This window comes from Malus domestica, chromosome 03 (genome assembly GCF_042453785.1).
Source record: "Malus domestica chromosome 03, GDT2T_hap1".
NCBI lineage: Eukaryota > Viridiplantae > Streptophyta > Magnoliopsida > Rosales > Rosaceae > Malus > Malus domestica.
This window is the reverse complement of record NC_091663.1, coordinates 3,948,012-3,972,714: the sequence shown is the minus strand read 5'-3', so window position 1 is coordinate 3,972,714 and position 24,703 is coordinate 3,948,012. Positions and strand designations below refer to the sequence as shown.

The following is a 24,703-nucleotide window of genomic DNA, read 5'->3' as shown; positions in this document are numbered from 1 at the left end:
GCTTAAATGTATCTACCTCTGCAAAGAAGACTTCTGGTTTCATAACAATGCCACTGTGCATGTTCTCAACACAACCATCATTGAGGGATGTAAGAAAAATAATACAGGTACTCTTCTCTAGATATATATTAACACAACGGTATATCAAGGGAGACGGAAAAGTTCTCCTACCAGAATGTGGATTTAAACCATTGATCAGATTAATTTATACCTTAAATGTGTAGCTCGGATTTACAGTCTGACAATATAATATAGTAAGAGAACATTATTAATTGGGAACTGTTGGAAAATGCAGCTATTTCGACAGTGGATTACAAAAGCAGTGGCATGAAGGTGTTGCAAAAGATGTACGTACCAATTGTTGCATCACTCTCAACCTCGGCCTTCATAGCGCCCAACTTCATGTGAGGGGCTTTTCCCTTGCATTCATACATATGCAGGCCATCTCAATAAGGACCAACAGACAATTACTTCTGCATGCGTCTCGACTCTTTTTCATTTCTACTTATTTCAATTCTTGTAATATAATCGGGATTAATGATCATATAGCAAAACCCATAAAACTTTATTGTGCTTGACGTTCAAATTGTATATCTCACTTGATGCGATTTAGAGTTTACTTTAGTGGCACTTCATTTTTTTAATATTGGGCGAGATTCAAAGTTAGTTCTTCCTCCCTATTTATATGAAAAAACCGACGCAAATAGAAGGAAGAGAAAATTTTGCTTTGAAAGTAGTGTTTGGAATATATATGATTTGTTCATCTCAAGAAAAGAAAACAATGAAGAGCCGTAATTAAATAAGCAAAAAATAAGAGAACTAATTACGTAACAAAACATATAGAAAATGAAGTTCAAATCAAATTTTCATTAATCGATCAACGATGAAGCCTCAGACAGTTCATTAGTCTTTCATAAACAAGACAATTATCTCTGACGATGTCGACATAGGTCTTCATAGGCATCCTCAACAAAATAATTTTTTTCTTTTTTGAGAACCAGTAAAATACATATTTAGTAGCACATGCATGCTACATAAAACTTTATACTTAAAAAAAAACGATAATATTTAGAGAAACTAATATAATTTCTATGTTCACGGACAATAATACACACACACACACACACATATGTATGTATATTGCTATGTAGAACATTAAACTTACAAATACACACACACACACAGAAAAGCCCCATAAATCACAAAATGTTCATTTGTTATTTGTATATAATTTTAGCAAAACATGGAATATGCAAAAAAAGAATTTAGAAGAGAATAATATTATCCAGCCTTCTATAAATAAGTCCACATATTGACAGCAGGAGCAAACAAAATAAGATGACCAAAAAGAGCAGAAGGGAAATTTCCATAACCTATGAGCCAATGCCACTCTTGTTTTTATCATCTCAAACACATAACTAGTTCCAAATAGCGATGTATAGTTGTCTCTCACTTTGTCTACGCTTTGTTTTATTTTATTTTGGTCAACAGTACATTATTCATGCTTTTGGCTCTTAGCCTATGGCTCATTTTCTAACCCCAACTCTATAGTTATAAAATGGTTCGATCGTTCAGAAGTTTTCTCTTAGGAAGAAGAAGCAATAGCAGCACGCAGCAGGACACGGTTGAACAGACAAGTAAGGACGATACAAACATGGTAAGAGAATATTGGTCATGTAAGTTGATGGATGGCTTTAACTGGGAAGTGTTGGAAAATGCAGCTATTTCGACAATGTGTTACCAAAGGGGTAGCATAAAGGGGTAGCATAAATGTGTATCAGAAGAAGATGTACGTACCAATTGTTGCATTGCATTGGTGTCAACGTTGGCCTTCATAGCAATGTCCAACTTCATGTGAAAAGCTTTTCCTCCCGCTAAGTTTTACACATGGAGATAGATACAAAAGAGCCGCCAAAGTTCAACATTAGGTACATCCCTAGACCTACCGGTGGTTGTGGAAAAGACAAAGTACATGTCTGAATCTGATGTGATTAATAGAATATGAATGGAAGCTTCCAATTACGATATGAATCTGATTAATATGATTATGAATGAATGTCAATTTGAGTTAAATTTTTTATGCATTCAAAATATACTCGCACACTGTTCTCGTTTTATAAAATAGATGAATATATAAAGGGGTGTGCTATCCACACACCTTTTTTTACTTCTCACACACCCATTATTAATTTATGTCCGTTGATCTTCTTCATTTCATCTGATCCGACGGTCGAAAATTAGAAGGGTGTGTGAGAAGTAAAAAGGGGTGTGTGGATATCACACCCCTATATAAATATATATATATATATATATATATATATATTGAACAATGAAGTTACTAATGATATTTTAGTCTTTTTTATGTGTTTAGTTAGATTCATTATGTCTTCAATTAGATTTTATAATGATTTAATCCTAGTACGTAATCCAATTATAAATAAATGTAAATACGGATTAAGAAACCGATCCGAATCATATCCGTTTACAGGTGACATCACACCAACTAGCTCTTAAGTCGGATCAGCAGTTTCTTGCGACTTGGATCACTCCCTGCTTATAATGGGATGCCGCAATCCCTCATTTAGGAGTGATCCTTCTAATTTCACTACCCGTCCATGTTGAAGAAATTAACGAATCTGACGCAAGAGAGTCCGCCAACATTGAAGTTCAAAGAAAAGATGCCGTTTAAGAAAGTATCCAACAGAGGGAGGGCAATGTCACCCTAACTTTAGGTGGTAAAGCAGCTCGTTGCTTCCCACCAGAGGCTAAAATGCCAACATGGAAAGAAATGGAACCCCTTTGTTTTGCTTGCTCCGAGTTCGCACGTTAGATTTGTTGTAACGACTAACGAGACGTTCATTTCTCCGCCGGATTTTCGTAATTTGAAGAACAAATTAAGACGGACTTAATTGACTACCACGCTCGACTGCTACAGAATCAAACTTGTGGAAGGGTTGAAAGCAGATGAATCTGGCAAAAGATGGAGCAGAAAGAATTGAGCAGATAATGCATCGGAGTTATTGCTAAAACAGCAAAAAAATTAAGAGCTTGTTTGGTACTCTACTTGAATCCAACTTTTTAAACTCAAAAATAATTTTCAAGTTTTAAACCTTAAAAACTTGTTTGGTAAGACTATTTTAAAAAACTGAATTCAAAACTAATTAAAAAATATAGTCTATTATCTAAAAACATAAAAAGTAAGTTTTTTGAGTTTTTAAACTTAAAATCACTCATTTCTTTTATCTCCCTCCTCCCCTCACTCCAAATCTCTCTCTTTCCTTCCCTCTCTCCTTTTGTATTTTACCTTTTTCGTCTATTCTCCAATCCGCTCTCTTCATTCTTTCGATTATTTCTCTTTTTCCTCTCTATCTCGTCCGACCCTCTCTTCTTTCTCTTTCCTTCAATCATCTCTTACTTTCTTTCCTCCTATCTCCTCTTTCTCCCCCTCCTACGATCCCCTCTTTTTAGATCTTTGTCTATTTTAAGTTGTAAGATTTAAAATTTTTAAATCATAAACTGATCAAGTTTTTAAGTTTTAAAGAAAATTGTTTTCAAAAAATGTTATTAAGAAATGTTTTGAGAAATGATAAAAAATTTCAAATAGGATACCAAACCCTAAGCAGTTTTCGTACATCCGAGTTATTGCTAAACAGCAAACAATTAAACACCATCAGCAAAAGCTACATTTTAAAAAGGTCAGTAAGCACTACACAGAGATATAACTGTGAAAAGAGTGCAAAAAAATTCTCAACATCCGAACGTAGCAGAAACTGTTACTGTTGTAGATAGCAGACACGCGACTCAAAACTCAATAACTGCTAGTAAACAATGAGTCGACAACAGGCTAAGATTAGGTTCCGGCATTCCTTCTCCCAACACGAGCCATAAAACCAGCTTTAATTGGAGCGACAGATCGTCCAGAACCACACTGCAACAGAAAGAATAATCAAATAGATGATCAGCGGAAAGCAAGGCAAAATAAACTACAGTCAAGAATTTTAAAACCAGAAGGATCAGTAGCACATCCCAATGATCAACGTTGAAACTACGGGCACATGAACTTAGAGCTATATATTCTCTGAGAATAATGAAAATCCCCCGAAGAAGAAAAGTATTGTTTCACCCAAAACCCAAGGGTGTAGTCCCACCAACCCTTTAAAAACAGATCAAACTTTTCCGTGAGGCCTCAGAAATAATTTAGGTTACTCTATCATATGAAATAATCTGACAATGTAGGCAATTTTTTAATCATCATAGGCCTATTCAACAAGATATTATGCAGCGGCGTATAAAACACCAAAATCCTTCTTTATTTATTTTTTATGCTGTACAAGAACAACTTTCTATAGATTAGAAACCAGGGGGATGCCACTTTGTCAAAACTAGTAACATTAAAAAACCAATAGCCAATTAACTTTAGAAAAAAAATATAATTATGACTGTTACCTTCTCGCATCTGAGAAAGAAGAGACGATTCTCCTTTGAAAGTATAGTGTCTGGACTTTTGCACCCAAGGCAAATGACATATTCATCTGAAGCAAAAGAAGCATGAGTACAAATGAAAATAATAACATGTGTGAAACAACTGAGCACATACAAAATGACAGACATAACAGCCAAGCATGCATAATGAGCATGGCAGACCGCAGAACAATTTTGAATCGGACCACTCCAGATTAACATTGTAATAAAAAATAAATAAATCAAACCACAGAATGAGGTACTTACTGACATATCGCCGCAGTATTCCTTCAAAATTCTTTGGTGCAAATCTTCCCTTAACAACCAACCTCTGCTGTCCATCAAGTGATCCACTTGTTCCCAGTTCGGCAAGCAAGAATGCCATGACGTGATCCGGCTGCCTATGCATCCTGTAATTTCAAGGTAGAAGGGTTTACTCATTTAACAAAGCAGATGAAATCAACCAGTAGCTTTAGGAAATAAATTGGTAAAATAATAGGTAAGATTTTCATGTTTATAATATTACGCTCATCAACTACCTATGTGCAGTCAATATAAACACCTTCACATGTGTCAAACAGTGAGAACATTTAATTACGAATAACACAAAGCAGTTGTATAAACGATAGTTGGAATGCAACCACAGAAGCCAAACTGTCCTTTGCCACTTAATTGTTTCAGAGACCTGTGTTCGGATTAGTACATAAACTGCAACATATATCTAAACAGCATCAGAAGTTTTCATAAAAAAACTACACGTTAGTAGCATCTGCATGCATTTCAGCATACAGAAAGCATTCCTTCATGTAACGATGCACAAAAAGAAACTCAAAGAACCAACAGAAAGAGATTCTACTACACAATAATTTTAATAAACAGAACAAAACAGATCAATGCAAAAGAGAGAAACAATGGTTTTGGTTCAGGGAATTGAAACCTACGTCTTGCATAGATCCATGAAATTCACAAAAACAGTTTTCTTTGTGCCCTCACGAAGAACTTGTGGAGGCCTCATCACTGTCCTACGCCTGTCTCCAGCCAGATCCGGGTTATTTTCGCGAAGTATGTTAAACACCCTATCAAGAAGCTGAATACATTGCATGGGTAAAATTAATAAAGCATAGATGTATAAAGGTCAAGGAACCATAACTATACTATGAGAAAGCTGTAACGGAGATGATATAATTTACACACCTCTTCATAAGTGTAGTCACGATCACTCCCCTCCCAAGGATATGATGGAGTCTCTAGAACAATCCCTTCTCCTTCCTCATCCTCACCAGTGCGCTCTAAAAGGCCAAAAATATAAAATCTCAATCAAATTTTTTTTTTTTTTGAGACAGAGAGGTGGCAGGCATTTTATTAGCCCAATAAAATATTATTAGCTAAAAGTCTTACCATTTAAATCTTCCACTGCATCGCCACTCTCTTCATTCAAGATACTGGTCTCAATCTATAATCACAGCAACCACCAAAAATCAATATCTAGAAAAATGATTCAGCTTGTAAACAATGGAAAATCTTGGTAACTTACTGGCTTCTTCTTCTTCTTTTTCAAACCAGCAAACGTACTCTCCTGCCCCTCAGAAACTGCAATGACAAAAAATACAAGTCTCAACAAATGTACTTGTAAAATAATACAGCACAAATACAAAATGCTTGTTCAATTGAACCACCTGTCAAGCTTTCCGCTTTCTCAGCCAACTTTTCCACAGAATCATCAGTAGTATCCTGAATAACAACCTTCTTCTTTTTCTTCTTCTTAGTAGGATCAAAGGGGGCAATCTGCAAAAATAAAAAAGGATGAAGACCACAATAATTAGTTCTACCATTCTGAATCATTTCCATTGGATTCTTATACTAAAGGCACCCTTCGTGGAAGACTGGCGCTCTCAATTATATCAAGAGCCACTTCCCTCCAACAGAAAATTTATCACATCATTACCTTTTTGACTTCTAATATAATACTACAATTAGTTGCTACCAAAGGAAAACTTTGATATAATTTCTAGGTGAACCTTTCAAGGGAAAAAGGGTAAAACTAATCTAACATCCCGCAACGCCATAAACTTATTCAAGCTTCAATAATAAGGTCTCGAAGCCGGATTTATCATCAGAAGAGTAATGCTACACTTACCATCTATTTGTACTATCTCTCTAAATAGAGGTAGAGCCCATCAACGCACGTGAGTTCCATTTCTATTAGAGATGGTATAAATAGATCGTATGAATAGCACTTTTGTTATCAGAATCCTTGGATTAACAATTCATCCATCTCAAATTCCAAAACGAACTTTAACACACACAAGAGGTAGGAATCAAATTATATACAATACCGCTATTGGAAAGAAAAGCGAAAAGACAAAGATTGAAATACAAACTTAATAGGTATTACAAAATTGGGGCGGGGAGTGGAAATTCAAATATTATTGCACGAAAAGCAATTTGCAAGAATCTGAAACTTACATCTGCTACCACCTCGTCCTTCACCTCATTCTGATTGTCGTCCGCCATGATGTCTGCTGCAAAAACATGCGAAACGAAATCAAACCCCAATCCAACAACTTCAAGAAGAAAGAAAAACCACAGAAATCAGGAAAACAAAAAACAACCCCTAGCATACATCCCAAATTGAAATCCCGGCTCGTTTGCAAGAGATAAAATGAAGAAAAATTGGGGATCTTTGAAACCGTAGAAAGTTAACACGGCGGCGATTGTAGAGAGAAACTACTTACATGTACGGCGGCGACGGAGAGCTGGTTTCCCTCTTCGGCTGTGGGTGTGGCTGCGACTGTGAGCGTTGGCCTTAATCGATTCGCTCTGTTCTGTGTGACGTTATAGGTTTGCTTTTTTGCCGAGTTAGGAAAGAGTTGGACATGGTATTTATACCTAGAAAGCTAGAGGCCCATTGGGCCTTGGCCTCTGGTTTTTCTTGTGCCTTGGTTGACAAGTAGGCTTAGCAGGTTCCCTTTGATTTTTTTGTTTGTTTTTGACGTTTGGGTGTTTGAGACTTGGCTGCCACGCATAAGCTATACGTACTAGGCTACCATGATCATTCAGACTTTTAAAGCAAACTGTACCTTTCTACTTTTGATGTGTTTACCGACGGAGAGGTGCTCTTCGGATTCCTTCTTCTTAATCCATCAAGTGCGGGGATCTGGATAGTTGAAATTTGATAAAAGTGGATTCTTATTTATAGCTGTTTGATCAAAATTCAACGGTCTAGATTCTCGGACTTGATAGATTAGGAGGAAGGGATAGAATCCCTGTCAGTTTACCGACATATATGGAATTAAAGAAGTGTAAGTTCCATACACAATTTATAATTTAATATTTAAAAACTAGAATTCAGATCAACGAGGAAGACGAATTGATCTGATTCCTATTTCTTACTTCCTCTATTAGTAAGTTTTTCGATTCTTTACTTCCTCTATTTAAAAACTGAAAAAACATTTAAAGTGCTTCCTGTAATAAGAAGATAGCTTATGCTTATTGCATAAAACACTATTAAGTGTTTTTGGAACCTAAAAATATTTTATCTGAAAGTGCTTTCTGTCATTTTAAAAGCACATCCAAACGAGCCCATATATAGCCCTCCAATAATCTCTCCCCAACAGTCCTTAAGAAATTTCCAAATTCACCGTCTTTTCTTGAATAATGCTAGGCACACCTAATTTGTGCACTAAATGTTGTGGTTTTCGGAAATATTTATTTTTTGATAATTATAATTAATTTTATGAAAAATTTAACAATGTTGGTTTGCCATTAAGTTGATAAACACATGTCAAAATGTTAGAAAAGAAATCCAAAGGATACATGAAATTTGGGGATAATAAAGTCTTGCCCTAAGATATACCAATGAATGATAGTCATGTAAAGCTGTCTCCAAGGGATAGTAGGAAACCAAAAAATAAATGAAAGTTTTAACGAAACATTTCTGATATTGTTCATTTTTAACAAAAAAAAATCATATTTTTACTTTTATCTGATATTATTCACTACATCTTTATTTATTATTATTTTTTTCATTAATTTTTCCAATAAAAAAAATCAATTTGGACCCAAAACCTCTTCTTGGCCTTTTTTGGGGTGGGAATTCTGGGTTTGGAGATGAGAACTTGGGATTAGTAGTACCCATCCCAGATGATAAGGTTGCTTCTTGGCCGAGGGACCCACATTTCACCAGTTGCAACACAGACATAGGGGGGCCCATGAATCAGGAGCCTCAACGAGGATGATTGCGTTAGGGCAAGCGCATGGAAGGCCAATTTCTACGGCCCAGATTAAAGTATCGTTTGCATCGAAAGGCTTGCTCGCGCTCTAGGTTTTGATCCAGTGTGGCGCGTCCAATTGCATTAGTTTAATCAATTTTAAATTTAACTGCTCAAATCTAATTTAATCAATTTTTACGGTAAAAAAATATATCAACAGCTCAAATTTTAATACAACAGTCAAAGTAATATTATTAATGAATCAAAATCAACACCAAAACTCTATAAATATCTCTCCACTGGTTCAAAATTTGAATTTTTTAACATAATTTTTGGGGTAAATTATAAAAAAATACCTCAGCTATTGGTGTCACGACACTTTCATACCTAATCTTTTTAAAATGACAATATCATACATCATCTTACGAATTTGTGTCAATGTCATACCTCTGTCAATTTTTCTGTTAAGTGCTGACGTGGTTACTTGCAGGATCTACTTACTAATCCAACTGGATTAAAAAATTATTAAATATATTTTAATAATTACAAATTAATTTTTTTTTATATTAAATCTCTCTCTCCCCCCTCTCTCTCTCCTCACTCTCTTCTCTGCACCCGACCCCTCCGCACCTCCCTCTCTTCCCAAACCGTCCTTTCTCCGCCGGCTATCCCCTATCTCTGCAACCCCAGCTCTCTTTCCAAACAGCTTCCGTTGAAATCCCCGTCAATCCGACCTCCCTTATGGGCAAAAGCCCTCACCCCTGTTAAAGATCAACATCAGCCCATTAAGATCAGTCGGTACAAAGGAACTAAATTGGTCTAGTTCAAATATGCATGGTTTTCTCTAGAATATTCTATAATGGGAATATGCTAGAAAACTCTAGCAAAGAAGGTTGTTCCTTAAGTTGGTGGAAGATTCTAGAAGAATGGTGAGGTTTCCACCAACATGCAAGATTAGTGTAGATAATTCTAGCTTGGGAGATTAGTAGAATTATCTAGATATCTCTAGCATGATGATTACATGCTTCTCCAAGGTTCCATCCATGCCTATAAAAGGAGAAGGCATCCACACCATTTGTATCAACCAAGTAACCAAGTAACCAAGCAAGCAAGCAACCAACCAACCAACCAAGTGAGAGTGAAAAGTAAGAGTAGCCTTGTGAGGAGTGTGAGTGATCTAGAGTTTGTCTCTAGAAAGTGAGTGAGTGTCATTGCTTCTAAAGTGTGTCTTTGAGTGTTTTAAGTGTTGTAATATTTTGTGAGTGTAATACAAGTAATTTGTTTACTTGTTTTGTCTCTCCAACACTTGTGTTAGAGTTGTGTACTCTAAGTTCTTCCCAACAACCCCTTCACCTCACATACAACATCGTAGCCGGTAGCTCTTCAAAATTTTTTTTTTCTGATTCAATTTTTAATTTGGGGGAGAAATGAAGAGGTTGAGATCCAGCGATGATCTCGATTCCTTCAGTAAGGATCCGAATCCTAACCATAACCCGAGCTCCAACCCCGGCCCGACCTCCTCCTCCTCTTCGCACCAGAGCTTCTACTACAAGCCAGATACTATGCGCAAGGGTTTGCTTTTGTTTGTTAAATTTTGAATGGGAGGGAAGGTGAAGAGAGTGGAGGCTCGGGAGGGAGAATGGGGGGGGGGTTTCGGGGGAGGTGGGGTGGGGTTCTGGGTTTCTTTTTTTTTTTTTCTCTTCTTCTTCTTGAAGAGGTTGGGTGGGGTGGTGGGGGCGGACGAACTGGGTGTTCCTTCTTTTTTTTTTTCCTTCTTCTTCTTCTTCTTCCTCTCTTCCTCCTTTTTCTTCTTCTTTTTGGGTTGCAGGAAGATGGGGGAGAGAGGGGGAGGAACGAATTGACCTGAGGTTTTTTTTTTCTTAACTTCGATATATTATTTTAATATTTAAAAATATTAAATAATTTTTTAATTTTTGTTAATAGAAAATAGGTCTCAAATCAAGTCGCGTCAGCATTTAACTGAAAAATTCACGGTCAATTAACGGAAGGTATAACATTGGCACAAATCCGTAAGATAAGTAATGACATTGTCAACTTTAAAAGATGAGGTATGAAAGTGTCGTGACATTAATAGTTGAGGTAATTTTTTGTCATTTACCCTAATTTTTGTTTAATTTGAATTTTTTTACATCAAAATGTTCATACAGATAAAACAAGATAGAGTGTACAAAAACTAATTCCAAAATTATTAACCACAAAAATCAACAAAATACAAAAATTTAACAATTTACAAAGGTGGGGGTAGGAATCATAGGTCTCTTACTATTGGAGGACAAAAATGACTGACCTCATACGTATAGATGAATAGTTGAAAATACAAGTTAAATTTTAGAATTTAGATCCTTGGGCTGGAGATAGCCTTAGGTGGATGGGTCGGTTTTGGTTGGGTTGTGAAAGTTCTAAATCGCATAATGCCTAAACAAAAAACAGGTGACAATATATTTAAGCTGAAATTCCTTTTATTGGCTTAACAAGTGAACCGACCCAACCCAAACCCACTTTGATTTGGTGGGTTAGATCGGATTGAGTGATTGACTCATATAAACATGCTCACCCCTAATAACAACGTAATAAACACTAATATTTATGCAAGAAAATGTTAAAATATGTTTATATAGCTAATTGCCCTTTAATTATATGACCTGAACGGTAGTTGGTAGAAAGACAACACAAACACTATGGTGCTTGCTTCTTCGATTATTTTGATGCAAAATGGACTAGGAAAGTTCTAAGAACCTTGAATATCGAACTTGGTTCGAGGTCAAAGAAAGCATGCTGCTTGTTTCCCCTTCTGTTTTTTTCTGCTTTCTCCAACAGCAATATTTCACCTTCCGATTTGGCTTTTTGCCTCCAGCACTTACTGGAATTTCTCTCCAACCCTCGTTCAATTCTTTTGTTTGAACATGAACGAGTTGATCATCGGTCGGTCTTTGTTTAGACCTAATAGGTGAAGTGGTGGGTTGAAGATTGTTTTTACCAAAAGCAAAAGCGTGGAAAAGTCAATTGAAATTTTACGACATGCTTGTAACTTCGAAGAACCTTCCACCTCATGTTTCGATTGTCCTTGATTCCATACAAAAAATAAGAAGTATTCTAAGTGAATTGTAAAGTACTATTGCACGTACCATGCATGGTAATATATATGGCACTGGAGGGTGGTTTGGAAGTGAGGTGCTTAAAAAAAAAAACACCCATGAAAAAAAGTTGTGAGGGTTTTAGGTGTTTGGTAAACTAAAAAAAAAAGGCTTATTTTGGAAGCTGCTATGAGAATAAGCTGAAATCAAAGGAAAAAGCTGAAGCTGCTATTTGCAGCTTTGGAAAATTGGCCTTTTTTCAAAGCACACAGAGCTACAGTGCTCCTTTAATGAAAAGACCCACTATCAGACTGCTTTTTTTTCCAAAAGCACTTTTACAAAAAAGTTTACCAAACACTCTGCTGATTTATTTCACAGCCGCTTATTCTCATAGCAGCTTTTTTTTCAAAGCACAACAATATCAAACCAGCCCTAGGTTACAAACTACTAGTTTGGCACCGTATTGTTGAAAGCGGGTGGTGCCTTGTTTAATGTGGTTTTGTTTGTTTTTTTATTTTTTTCTTCTTAAAAGGTGGTCAGTTAGTGGTTCCATCCCAGAAGTCTACATTTTCGGAAAACGAAAAAAGACTCGTAGAGGCATTTCAATCTTCTTCTAACTAACATCGTATAATTTACTAGCGCTAAGAATTAAACTCATGAAGTGATGTGTGGAATACGAACATAGAATTAACCACTAGGCACTCGTTGATCGTTAAAATGATTTTAAATTAATTATAATATCACTAAACTAAACTGTAATGCTAGTGTGGATTTGATAAAACTATAATTTTAAATTAGAAATAAAGAAGGTACGCAAAAGTAAAGTGCCGACTTGACTAAGTTTTGACTTTTCAGCTGCGAGATGTTGAGTGAAATCCTACCTGCCTTGTTATAGTCCTTGCACGTGCTTAATTTGCAAATTTTTAAGCAAATCCCACTTGCCAAATTATTATTCAATACGAAAATTTCAAACTTAGAAAAATCTTTGCAGCTGCTCTCACTCTCATTGTATTTTATGCCTAAAAGATACAGAAGAAAAATTTGCATGTAATGGGTTTCATGCCATATTTTTTTTTGCATTTCACTCGCATGATAGGAAATGATGACCCGTCATAACTAGATTTATTCCAATACATTGCTCCTTGAAGTAGTTTGTTTGGGATGTCTTCTATACTCTTTGTATGAAATACGTGGGAGAAGAACTTGTATGTAAAGGATTTCATACACCGTCTTTCTACATTTAGCCACTTGATAAGAAATGGTGGGGTGATATGGTGCGTTACAAGCCATAAAAAGGGTGGCTGAATATGAGGACTTGTATGTTACAGATTTCATGCACCGTCTTTTTGTCAACAGACCTCCACCCTTCACGGTTTCGATCCAATTACTAAAATCTCATATTTTACTACAAATTAGAGAAAACCAAGAGGAACCCAATTGAAGACGGGCAAACCCCAGATTGGTGCACCGACAGGAGAAACACAGGAGGGAGAGGATTTCCGAATGGCACAATGGCAAGCCAAGACGAAGAGCGCAGCGACGGGAGTGCCGAAACCTCCATGTACATTTCCGTTCCAATATTCCTCCTACGACCTTATGAATAGGGCATGAAATCTGCTCGAACAAGAGATTTGAGTGAGATGAAATGTTGAAAGTTGTCACTTGCATTCATGTGACCACTTTTAACACTCAAATTGACGGAAAGTAAACGGAATGACAAATTTGATTTGCGAGATACATTTTCAAGGGTCAAATTGATGAATTTTCTATTCACGAACCCTTTTCATTTGAATGTTATATTTCAAAGACCAATCGTGTTAAAAACCCCCTTGAGATTTAGATTTTGTGGCTGCTTTTTTGTTTATGCATGCCACTCTAGACTCAGTCTCTTGTCACACTTTTTTGTAGACAGTACAAATGTCGAAATCTCAATTTAGAGTTTTTCATAACATTAACATTCCAAGATTTTTTTCACTCCAAGAGTCATTTTTCTCACGGGTTAGTTAATGCATGGTTTGATCTAAACAATACGACATATATGAGCTGAATTACGAAGCAATACAAAGAGTTGGCTTTAGCCTTTAGGTTTGAACTTATTATTTTTCACATTTTTCGTGTGACAATAAATTTAGAGAAAAAAAATTGCTCAATATGCAGTTATGCACCCTGGAACGTGCAAGTTTTTTTTTTCGTTTTTACAAACCTAAATCATAGGGCCCAAAAATGAATATATAAAAAATTTCTAAGAATTAGAACAAAGTTACTATATGTCACAGCCCGTCCCAAATAATTAAGTTTTCGACGATGTAAAATGACAGTTTTATCCTTGGATGGGAAATTGTAGTGTGTGTGTAACATATTGAAATTTTGAGTTTGTTGTGTGATTTTGAGGATTGTGACCACGTGGACCACACACACACACACCACACTCACTCCCTCTCTCTTCCTTCCCGTGCCCTCATCTCTCTTGGACTTACTCTCTCTCTCTTCTTCCTTATATGGACCAAGCTCGAAGTGAGCTTTCCAGTCGCAGATCGAAGATTCTAAAGGCACCATTGCATTCCTCGTGCCATTTCGAGTTGGTTGGTACCCATTTCAGGTAAGGATTCATTCGAAATCTTGAGAACCCGAAACTCATTTTTTCATGCACTATTCATGTGGACGTAAAACCTTGTGTTTCAAAAGATTTCAAGCTCACAGGGAGCTTTAGGAGGTCCTAAGGAAGCTTGGGGTAGTTCGTTGGAAGAGTTTGGAAGTCGGATGGCTGAGATCGAAGGTTTTAAAGTTGGCTGGATTATCGAGCTTCCTCAGGTAAAATCTAGTAGATTTCAAGGCTTAAAAGTAGTATATCGTGATTGTAGATGTCCCTAGCTTCATTTTGGTACCAATTGCATGAAAAATGGTTGAGAAACGAAGCAGAATAGTGAGTTTGAAGGTCTGCCCAGAATCCGACGCCGGTGAACAGTTTCGGCGTTTGGCGGTTGAAGACGATGCGCGTGGGCCGCGCGTGAGGCCGTGCCCTCCCTGGCTCATGGGGGCGCGTGAGCCACCTAAAAATTTATCTAAAAATATCACGATGTTCGTGAGGTTGTGTAGGTTATGTTAGTATATTTAAATACCAAAATTGAGCAATGTATGAGAAGTTATTAGCTAGTTTTGTCTATGTACTTTAAAATAACGTTTTTATAGTTAATTTGCATATAGGTGAGACTTATCCCGAGGACGAGCGTATCCACGGGCGACTCGAGGGCTACAACCCTTCAACATACCAGTGAGTGGGCTTTTGTTTTCAGTATATATTTATATACTTGATATATTTCCCAGAAATGCATTTTAAAGAAAGTATGCTTTGAAATAATATGCCAAATGCTTCTATATTTTGAATATGCCTTGCATGATTGCATACATTTATAAATGTGGTGCTGTGAAGGCACATGTGAGTTCAAGTAAGTTATGTTTGGTTGTGTAAATCATCGATGATGTGATATGTGATATGTGATTAAATAATGTTGAGCTCATAAAGCTGCACCTAGGGTGATTGTGAATTAGCCAGAGATATGAAGTACAGGCCTATTCATTTACGTCATCTTCTGCACTATATGCTCATATTGGATCCAACTTAAGTACACAGTCTTGTCGTATAGACCTTATTCATGGTTCCGACTCGTAGGTGACTAGCGAACTATCGCCCGGCTATTATGAGATAATAGAGTTGAGCATAATTATATTTCACCCAATCTTGTCGTACAGACCCTTTTCAGTGGTTCCGACTTATGTGCAGTATATTGCCGTATAGGTCATAGTAGTGACTCCGGCTAGATTGAGTTTGAGCTATGAATTCAGCCGTACAGACTACCTCAAGAGTTCCGGCTAGCGTATTACATTTCTATGAAATTATTCTTACCTGGATTGTTTACTTTGTTATATTTTGGCATGGTATACATATGAATATGATTGTGTGAAGCATGAATTGAATTGATATGATTATATATATATATGTGTGTGTGTGTGTGTGTGTATGCTTATATCTTAATTCTGGGAAAATCTTACATGTTTTACAGCGAGGAGTTAGTATGTTGATAAATGAAATGTTTTTCTAAAACATTTGTTTTTACCCACTCACATTTTTTGTTTTGCGCCCCTCCAGGTTCTAAGTAAGTTGCTATTGGTGGCTCGGGATCGTCGGCAGTTCTGACCTATTTGAATAATAGTAGGACATTCCTGGTACTGTGTAACTAGTACTTGTCCTACTGGACTGCACCTAGACTTATTATGCTCTAATTAGGAGTGTTCACTATTGTAACTAACTCCTATCACATTCGTTTAGTAGTGCACTCTAATAATTTGGGTTTTAATTATTCGTATATTTGTTGTCTTTATCGCTTCCACACTGTGCACATGGCTACGTCACTCTCACATGACGGCCAGCATGCCTTGACCTCGATCGGGGTGTGTCAATATATATCATAATTCATACTTAATGGTAAATTGGTAATATAATCATCGATCTGATTCCATCATATATCTCTATTGCTAATGCAACAGAGATAACTTATGACTTCAAGGCTGAAGAGAGATTAGCGAAATTGTGACCAATCTATATAAGTGGAGAATAATGAATTGTCAATCTAAGCCCCAATTTGGGGTTGTGGTGATTTTAAAAAAAGCTCCTATGAAAAAAAGCTGGGAGTGTTTTTGGTGTTTGGTAAACTAAAAAAAAGGGCTTATTTTGGAAGCTGCTGTGAGAATAAGCTGAAATCAAAGGAAAAAGCTGAAGCTGCCATTTGTAGCTTTGGAAAACTGGCTTTTTTTCAAAGCACACAGAACTACAGTGCTCCTTTAATGAAAAGACCCACTATCAGACTGCTTTTTTTTCCAAAAGCACTTTTACAAAAAAGTTTACCAAACACTCTGCTGATTTATTTCACAGCCGCTTATTCTCACAGCAGTTTTTTTTCAAAGCACAGCAATACCAAACCAGCCCTAAGAGCTACAACTCTTGTTGGTTTAACAATTGTAACCACACTACATCTAGGTGCAATTTGTACCATTGAAAAATCTGAATGTAAGATCCATGGTTATGCTGTGTATATTGTGTTTTGCTAGCGTTTGGGTACATAGAAATTTCAAGGAAGGAGAAATGCTAAAGGACTCTCCATACACTCTCTTCCGCCTCAAGTTTTTGCACAATGTTTTATAATTTGATGAGGAAACTGACGTTGACCTATGAAGTGTCAGAAAGTTCATTAAAAATCATACTTTTGATAGAATCCCCTTAGCATTTCTCGAAAGAAAGAAAGAAGTATTTAGAAAGCAAATACTGAAGATTGTGACAATAATATGTAGAAAGTAATTTCTAGAAATAGGATATTACGTCACCAGTTTTATAAATAGCATGGGGAGTGAACTTACTGCCCATGCAAGCAAAAACAGACAATTAAGACCAAATCCATTGAGGCACCTAGATCTCATATAATTTGGGATTAATATAATTAAAAATTAATTAATTGTTATTAGTGGGAGGCGGCTGTGGTTTACTGGCTGTGGATGGGCCAGATTTGGGGTTCTGTTACTTTCGTGTCTGTTTGGTCGCCAACCAATAGGACCCACCAAAAATCCAACTTTATTTGCCGCTGCCCAAACAGCCCCTAATCTCATTATCCATTCCCACTTCCCGCTTTGAATTGGGGGAATTCCAATTCCAACTTTTCATATATTACAATTGTACCGAGTCCATTTGAGATCCCATCACGCATTAGTGTATAACCCCAAGGCAACAGCCACTAGGCTTTCATTGCGATATTGAAGGCTTGATTCACAAGGTAGTGCGCTCAGAGACAGAACATTTCGGTGTCTACAGGTTTATGAGAAACGAAGTTGAGACGCCACGTGTCTGAAGAAGGAAAATGGTACGTATTCTGACTTACTCTGAAAAACGTGGTTTTTGGGTAACTACCCATTTTCAAGGGGAACAAGTCATATTTTATGCCTAGTTAAGGGCAATTGTGAGATCATCATTTTCCAGGCCGGAGCAAGAAGGATCATAATACGTCTACTTTAGAAGTTCAGTCATGGACTCAACAGCTTCCACTGCGGAGTTGACTAAACGGATCAACATGCCACCATCATCCTGTTCTAGAATTAGTGGGCAAAGTCCATCGACTTCGTTGAGATAGACCATTCTTTTTCTGCAAGATTTGGGAAACTAGTCCAGCAAGGAATGAAAAGGTTTCATACAATCTAAGGGTTTGGCAAGCGCCCCAAGTGTGTCATACTCTTAGATATCTTTTAAGATTCTTCTGGTTTGATATGGGTTCTACTAACCAAAAAGGTCATCTCCTCAACTGGTATAAATTAATACACTCTTAGGATTCATTTCTGGTAACGCAATCTCTGCATACTTATTCTCTTGCCTATTGTTTGAGTTTTAATACTAGTTACTAACTTGACCATTGGAAAGCCTTTCATTGACAAACCCTCGGTCTAGGCTTGCTTACGGTTGTTTTTACTCAAAAACTTGAATCTTTAACACTAGACCCTCTAATGTTCGAATCTTGAATTTACCACCGGCTACACCTAGTTACAAATTTGTACCATGGAAAAATCCGAATGTATGATCCATGGTTATGGTGTTGTATACTGTGCTGACGTTTGGATACATAGAAATTCATTAAAGAAAGAGATAAGAGTATTTAAGAAGCAAATAGTGATGAATTGACAATGATATGCATAAATTAATGTCTAGAACCAGTAGATATTTATGTCACAATTTTTTTAATGGCACGTGGAGTGGACTTACCGCACATCAAACAAAAAAACAAACAAACAATTAAGACCAATGGAATCCATTGGAAATTAGGCACCTACATCTCATATAATTTAGGATTAAGATTGAATTAAAATCATTAATTAATTGTTATTAGTGGGAGGCGGCTGGGGTTTACTGGCTCTGGATGGGATAGATTTGAGGTTATGTTGCTTTCGTATCCGTTTGGTCACCAACCAATGGGACCCACCAATTCCCTGTTCATGAGACTCGTTCTCTGCTTTTGTGCCTTAGAAATGCCAAACGACTCTTTTAAAAATGAAACTCTCGTTTCATATTTTTTACGCAACATTTTTAATATTGACACAAGAATTGACATGTGAATTAACCAAAATTTCATAAAAAATTGTACTTTTGAGAGAGTCTAATTTGCATTTATCACCTTGCCTTTTTGATGCAACGATCAAAACGCAAATTAGTTGATTGATAAATTTGGATACCGATCATCGAATGGAGAACGGATGTTAAAACATAACACACGAAATGTATAACTTTTCCTTACAGATTCGTTGATTGTCAAAGACAATACCGAATTTTATAAGTCCTAAACCTCTTGTTGATTCACCAAGAATGTCAAAAAGTTTATCACATAAGCGTTGTTGTTGATTCTCTTCATGAGAATGGCCAATGACCGTTGGAGTGTCTATACCTCGTTAATTCTGTTGGAATATCCGAGTTGATAGAATAAGAACAAAAATGAAAAAACCATCTCAAACTGCACTCAATTTTCAATTCAATTCATCATCTTCTTCCCCCTATAATACAAAATACTCTTAATTTATAAAAACTCTAATCCCCTCATAATAATTACTGATACATGCATCATTACTAGAGTTAATGAACTCATTAATATTAACCCACTTAATCTACCCCACTAACATATATTTATTACATTAAATAAAGATTGAGTCATCCTGCATCACTTTTAAAGCATGTAAAACTCCATCTTTATTTGCGGCTCCCCGACAGCCCCTAAATCTCATCATCCATTCCCATTCCCCGATTTGAAATTGGGGGAGTTCAATTCCATCTTTGTAGCCGCCGGTAGCCAACTTTATTCATATATGCAATTGTACCAAGTCCATTTGAGATCCCATCATGCATCAGTGTAACCCCAAGGCTATTCCAATAGGCTATAATTTAGGGATTTGGATCTCATCCGGATTCAAATTATGAAGATTTTAGGAATTCTCACATCTAGTCATTTATCGTACGTCATACGGTCAGAAATCATTTTGAATTTATTGATTTACAATTAAACACAAATAATACCTAATGAAAATTGGTTGCATGATGTACGATGAACGGCTAAAATGTGAAGATCCTTACAAACTGAATCCAAAGAGGATCCTCATCCTTAATTTAGCATTAGTGAGTAACCACCGATTCAATGTGGACCCTACGGCCCACACCCTAACCTACTTTGTTCTTATTTTTTACCGAGAATTATTGCTCACCACCGCTAACTCTGGTGGATTCTCACTTCCTTCTTAGTAGTTTGTCACGTGTCCCATAGCTTGATCATGATTAAATTTTGTTTTAAATGCTTTTTACAATCTAATGATATTCGTTTTCACTTATAAGTGAGAGTTTTTAGTTTGATTCTTGCTAAAAGTGAATTCGAACTACATTATTGCTAACTTATTGTGAGACTTAGTTTATTCTTCCACGATCTTGTTATAGATAATATCGTTTGTTAAAATTTAAAAATATAAATAAATAAAACAAGATGACTAACAGTCATGAGGATGCTCCGCCAAGCCTAATTACCTTGGATGCCGCCGTCCAGCCCTCACTCTTGCTTCTTGCCTCTCTCGTCTCCATTTCCCATCACTCGGTTTTTTTTCTTTCGGTGATGGTGATGGTGCAGCGGTGAATAAATGAATAGATAATACAATAGCTAAAGTCCAAATTATTGAATGGTGTGTTGGTGGCTAGTGGATCTCTTATTGCCTCTCTTGTTTCTTTGCCTTTCAATTGAAGAGATGTAACTATTGACTTCTTAAGATAGGACACAATTATTATGAAGAGTCGTTCCCAATGTAAAGGTATCATCACTAGGGGTGGTAACGGTTCGGTTTGGGGACGGAAATGTTATATTCATTCTTATAACCACGAAAATTAATTATATCTATAATTGCAAATTAACCATCGGGTATTATCCATAACCATACCCACCGGATAACGGATTTCCCATCGATTAACGGTTATATCCATCATTGTCAATAAAAAAAATATATTTGTTCAATTAACGCATGATAATTTAGTAAATATTAATTTCGTCATTAAAAATTTGATGTATACAATGATTTAATGAATGGATTTGTGGAGCATAAAAATTAAAGTTAAACATTGATAATGTTGGCTGATCTTTGATATCTCTCATAAGTACCATTGAATTCTCATAGATTTTGATTCATATCAAAACTTATGAACTTTCCCACAAAAAACAACTCACATAATGCAATTTTAGTATTTACACTCAAAGTACGGGATTTGGCGAATAATGAATATACATATGTGTTTGTATATATATTTTTAATACTTTAATATTATGAATAAGTATATTATATATTATTCACTTCGGATTCGGGGACGAATACAGATTGGGGACCCTTATAACTATATCCAAAATCATAACCGAATAATATTCACAATTTTTCCCCATACCCAAAATATACCCGAATTTTCATATCCAAATCCAATTCATTCAGGCAATTATCCACGGTTATCGAATCTAACGGTTAGAATTAACATCCCTAGTCATCACATTAAGTCATTAGTCACTTTGTTTGTTGATTCATACATGTTCATGTTAGATTAAGTGAGTCTAAGAGAGTTTATCAAAATCGTGATTCACTGTGATTTGAAATGCTATTATCAAAAGGACGTGATCGTTGTACTATGAGAGGCAAGCACCGTTCGTCTGGATCGATTTTCATATATTTCTAATCCATATTCATGTGCAATTGACATTATATTTCGTTATGAATATTGCATTTCATTTGGTATTTATGTAATATGATGGAGCCCATGAAGAATATCCAACAAAAGCCAAACTCGAAGACTAATATTTGAAACGTCTCAATTCCGAAAGCAATTGACCAGAAATATGAAAGCTGCTCGTATTCGAACACGTGTCTTAACTGTTAAGACTTCCACACAATAGTGACAGCCAACTGCCAAAGCCGAAAGCCAAAGCCAAAAAAATAAATAGAAGAAAATTCATTCCATTTCATAGCACATAAGAAAATAAGCCACAAAAAACAAGTGGCACCAAAAAATATTATATTCTCTATAAATATAATTTCCCGACAATGATATAACATTTAGTAAGATATTACATTTCGCTTACATTGCTACAGTTGGAAAAATGAAATTCAAATGTTACTTATATTGGGTAGTATTACTCCTAATGACGTCCGTTGGTTTGTTTTGCGCTGAACCGCTAATTGTCTCTCTTACATTAACAACGACGATAACTAATTTAACATTTAATCTAACAAAATTTATCATTTTATTAAAAAAAAAAACAACAATACAATTATGATACTGCACAACAAGATTAGTCACAACTGAATATTTAAATATAATGATGTGTCTCATTGTTATCATTTGCGTGAGTAATTTAAACTAAATATCGAAAAACTTCACCAATACAAAGACTAATTGGTCCATCTCTACATGAATATTTTATTTTGTGGGATATGAATATTCAAATGAATCAAAATCTTAAATAAAATAATTACAAGAATAATAATTCTTATGCTTTTTTATTTTCAACGATAGGCGTGATGTCCAAGAAATCAAAAGCAACATTTCATTTATGATTTTTTATTTTATTCTTTCCCCACTCCAAACTTGAAGAAATTTTTTCATTGTAATAGTAACATGAATGATACATTACATGTTTTTATATAAATAATAAGAAATTTTACTTTTTAAGTTATTAGTTTTTTACCACACATATCACACTATTTGCATACTAATCATACTGAAAAATCTCTTCAAACGTTGGGACAACTATGACTATAGGCAAGAGTAGGTTGAAATACTTTTCGCTTTTTGAGTTTAATTAAGAGTCTAATTCTATTTTTTAGTATCTAAAATACTTTAGACATAAGAAAAAGACTTTTATTCTCATTGACAATACTAATAAACATTTATAATAATCCGTGTTTAATTACAATTAAACACCAACAATTTAAAATTAAAAAAAGAGTACAAAAGGGTTCTCACAAAATCGCCGTATATATTAGAATCGGCTTTACTCATACTCCTCGTATATCACACTCCGTAGGGTATTCTCGGTATTCCAAGTACTGGTTATGCCACGTAACAAAACTCACTTCACTCGCAACTTGCAACTAGCTAGCCACACATCACTTGCAACTTGCAACACAGTCGCAAGTGAAATTACAAAATACTCCTCTAACATCCACGTGCCTAACCTGGAGTCAACACGTGTGTAATACTGTTGGATTCAACATACGACGTCAGCCAAGAAATCGTCAACATCAAACTCGCCGAACTCGTCGCGCGCAAAGCTGTTACTTGAAAACATGATATCCGGCAAGCTTAACGGCAAGTCGAAATCAAATTTGAAGGCGTCAGCGTATCCGTAACTTAAACCATCAAACGGCGTTTGGTCACCGTAACGGAGGACCGAAGTAGGCGACGAGAGAGCCTCGCTGGACGACGGAGATACACACCCACATACCTGCGCTGCAGCTGGGACCGTCAAGTCGCCAACCACTGTTTCCTCCTTTATAACGGCGTTAGAAAAGTTGGTGACGGCGTCAGGACCTTTGAGCAAGATGGCAGCTCTGTCGTAAACAGTGGCGGCTTCCTCCGCCGTGTCGAAGGTCCCGAGCCAGATCCGTTTTCTTCGGGTCGGGTCTCGGATCTCCGCGGCCCAGCGACCCCAAGGCCTCCGCCGGACGCCTCTAAACTTTTTCCGGCGATCCGCGGTCGTTTCCGGTAACTTCGATCCGGGTCGCGAGTCTTTCCTCGCCCGCTTCGACTGACCCGAAGAAACCGACGACGAAGATGAAGGAGAGGAAGAGGAAGGCGAGGAGTGCTCTAGGCTGATCTGTCTAACATGTCGTTTGACTCTGCGCACGCCTCTGTCTTCGTCGTCGCTGGAGGAGTCGGTGGCGTCGGCATCCGTAAGTATGATCCGGACGAGCTTTGGCGGGATTCGAGTCGGGTTATCGGGTTCCTGGATCATGGGTTTTGTCACGGTGGTTATTTGCTCTGAAAATTTGACCGTTGAATGTACGGACGAGATGGGTTGGAAGGTTGTCATGGATTTTGAGGCGGAAGAACTGAAATCAGGGATTTGGGATTGGTCTGAAGCAACATCAAGAATCGACGGCGAGGGCGTGTAGAAAAATTAGTACCACTGAGCTGAAGTGAGTGAGGATTTGAATGTGTAGAAGGTTGAGATTTAGATAGAGAAAGACAGGGGAGAGTGGGAGGGGGAGGGTAAAAGTGAGAAGCTTTATGGAGTGGAAGGAAGAAGAAAGAGCAAAAGAGAAGGGAAGAGGGAGGACCTGCAAAGGGGAGCTGTAGGGAAGCTGTAGGTACAGAGAGTGCTACTGCTAAAACCCCTTGCAGGTCTGGGAGAAGGAAAACGGAGGAAAATGGGAAGGGTAAAGTGTATATATAGAGCATGGAGTCATCAGTGTAGAATGTGTTTGGGGAAATATTGCCAAAAGTAAAACTAGTCCTACATAAATTTTTAGTGGAAGTTAATTTTAGTTGGATACGTTTCTAGATACATAAAATTTTAGTGGAAGTTAATCTAAGTTGGATACGTTTTCTAGTTACGTTTTCTACTTCTCTAGATACAATTTCTCTTTTATTTTGATGGGTTTCTCTTTAATTTACTTCGTAACCGATTTACATAATATTTTTTTGGCAAACGATATATTTTACTAGATTAGCTAACGACGGGCTCGAACACAGGTTGACATGCAATGACTCAATGTCTTTTCTACCACTGTGAAAATTTAAAGATCATTTCTATGAAAAATGATTTGTAATACTAACGGTTCCGATCATAAACTTGAAGTTTCGTGAATCAACTACAAACTAATTAAGGAGGA

General features: G+C 36.6%; 2 protein-coding genes and 1 non-coding gene across 4 annotated transcripts; all 3 read right to left on the bottom strand.

Moving 5' to 3' along the window:
* Positions 1-3,660: 3,660 nt before the first annotated feature.
* Positions 3,661-7,307, bottom strand: LOC103427089 (eukaryotic translation initiation factor 2 subunit beta-like). Of its 2 annotated transcripts, none has more exon segments than NM_001404977.1 (10): positions 3,661-3,928; positions 4,447-4,532; positions 4,729-4,871; positions 5,403-5,548; positions 5,656-5,750; positions 5,860-5,914; positions 5,996-6,051; positions 6,138-6,246; positions 6,928-6,983; positions 7,197-7,307. In NM_001404977.1, coding segments are annotated over 9 exon segments (816 nt in total). In that variant the 5' UTR covers positions 6,976-6,983; positions 7,197-7,307; the 3' UTR covers positions 3,661-3,850.
* LOC114824276 (small nucleolar RNA SNORD34) lies at positions 4,180-4,262 on the bottom strand. The gene has a single exon (XR_003772416.2). It is a non-coding gene; the product is annotated as a small nucleolar RNA SNORD34 (small nucleolar RNA).
* A 15,406-nt stretch (positions 7,308-22,713) lies between the features above and the next one.
* Positions 22,714-24,251, bottom strand: LOC103447258 (pathogenesis-related genes transcriptional activator PTI6-like). Its single transcript, XM_008386434.4, has one exon. It carries the CDS (start codon positions 23,899-23,901, stop codon positions 23,077-23,079), a length of 825 nt encoding a protein of 274 aa, XP_008384656.3. The 5' UTR covers positions 23,902-24,251; the 3' UTR covers positions 22,714-23,076.
* Positions 24,252-24,703: the final 452 nt, after the last annotated feature.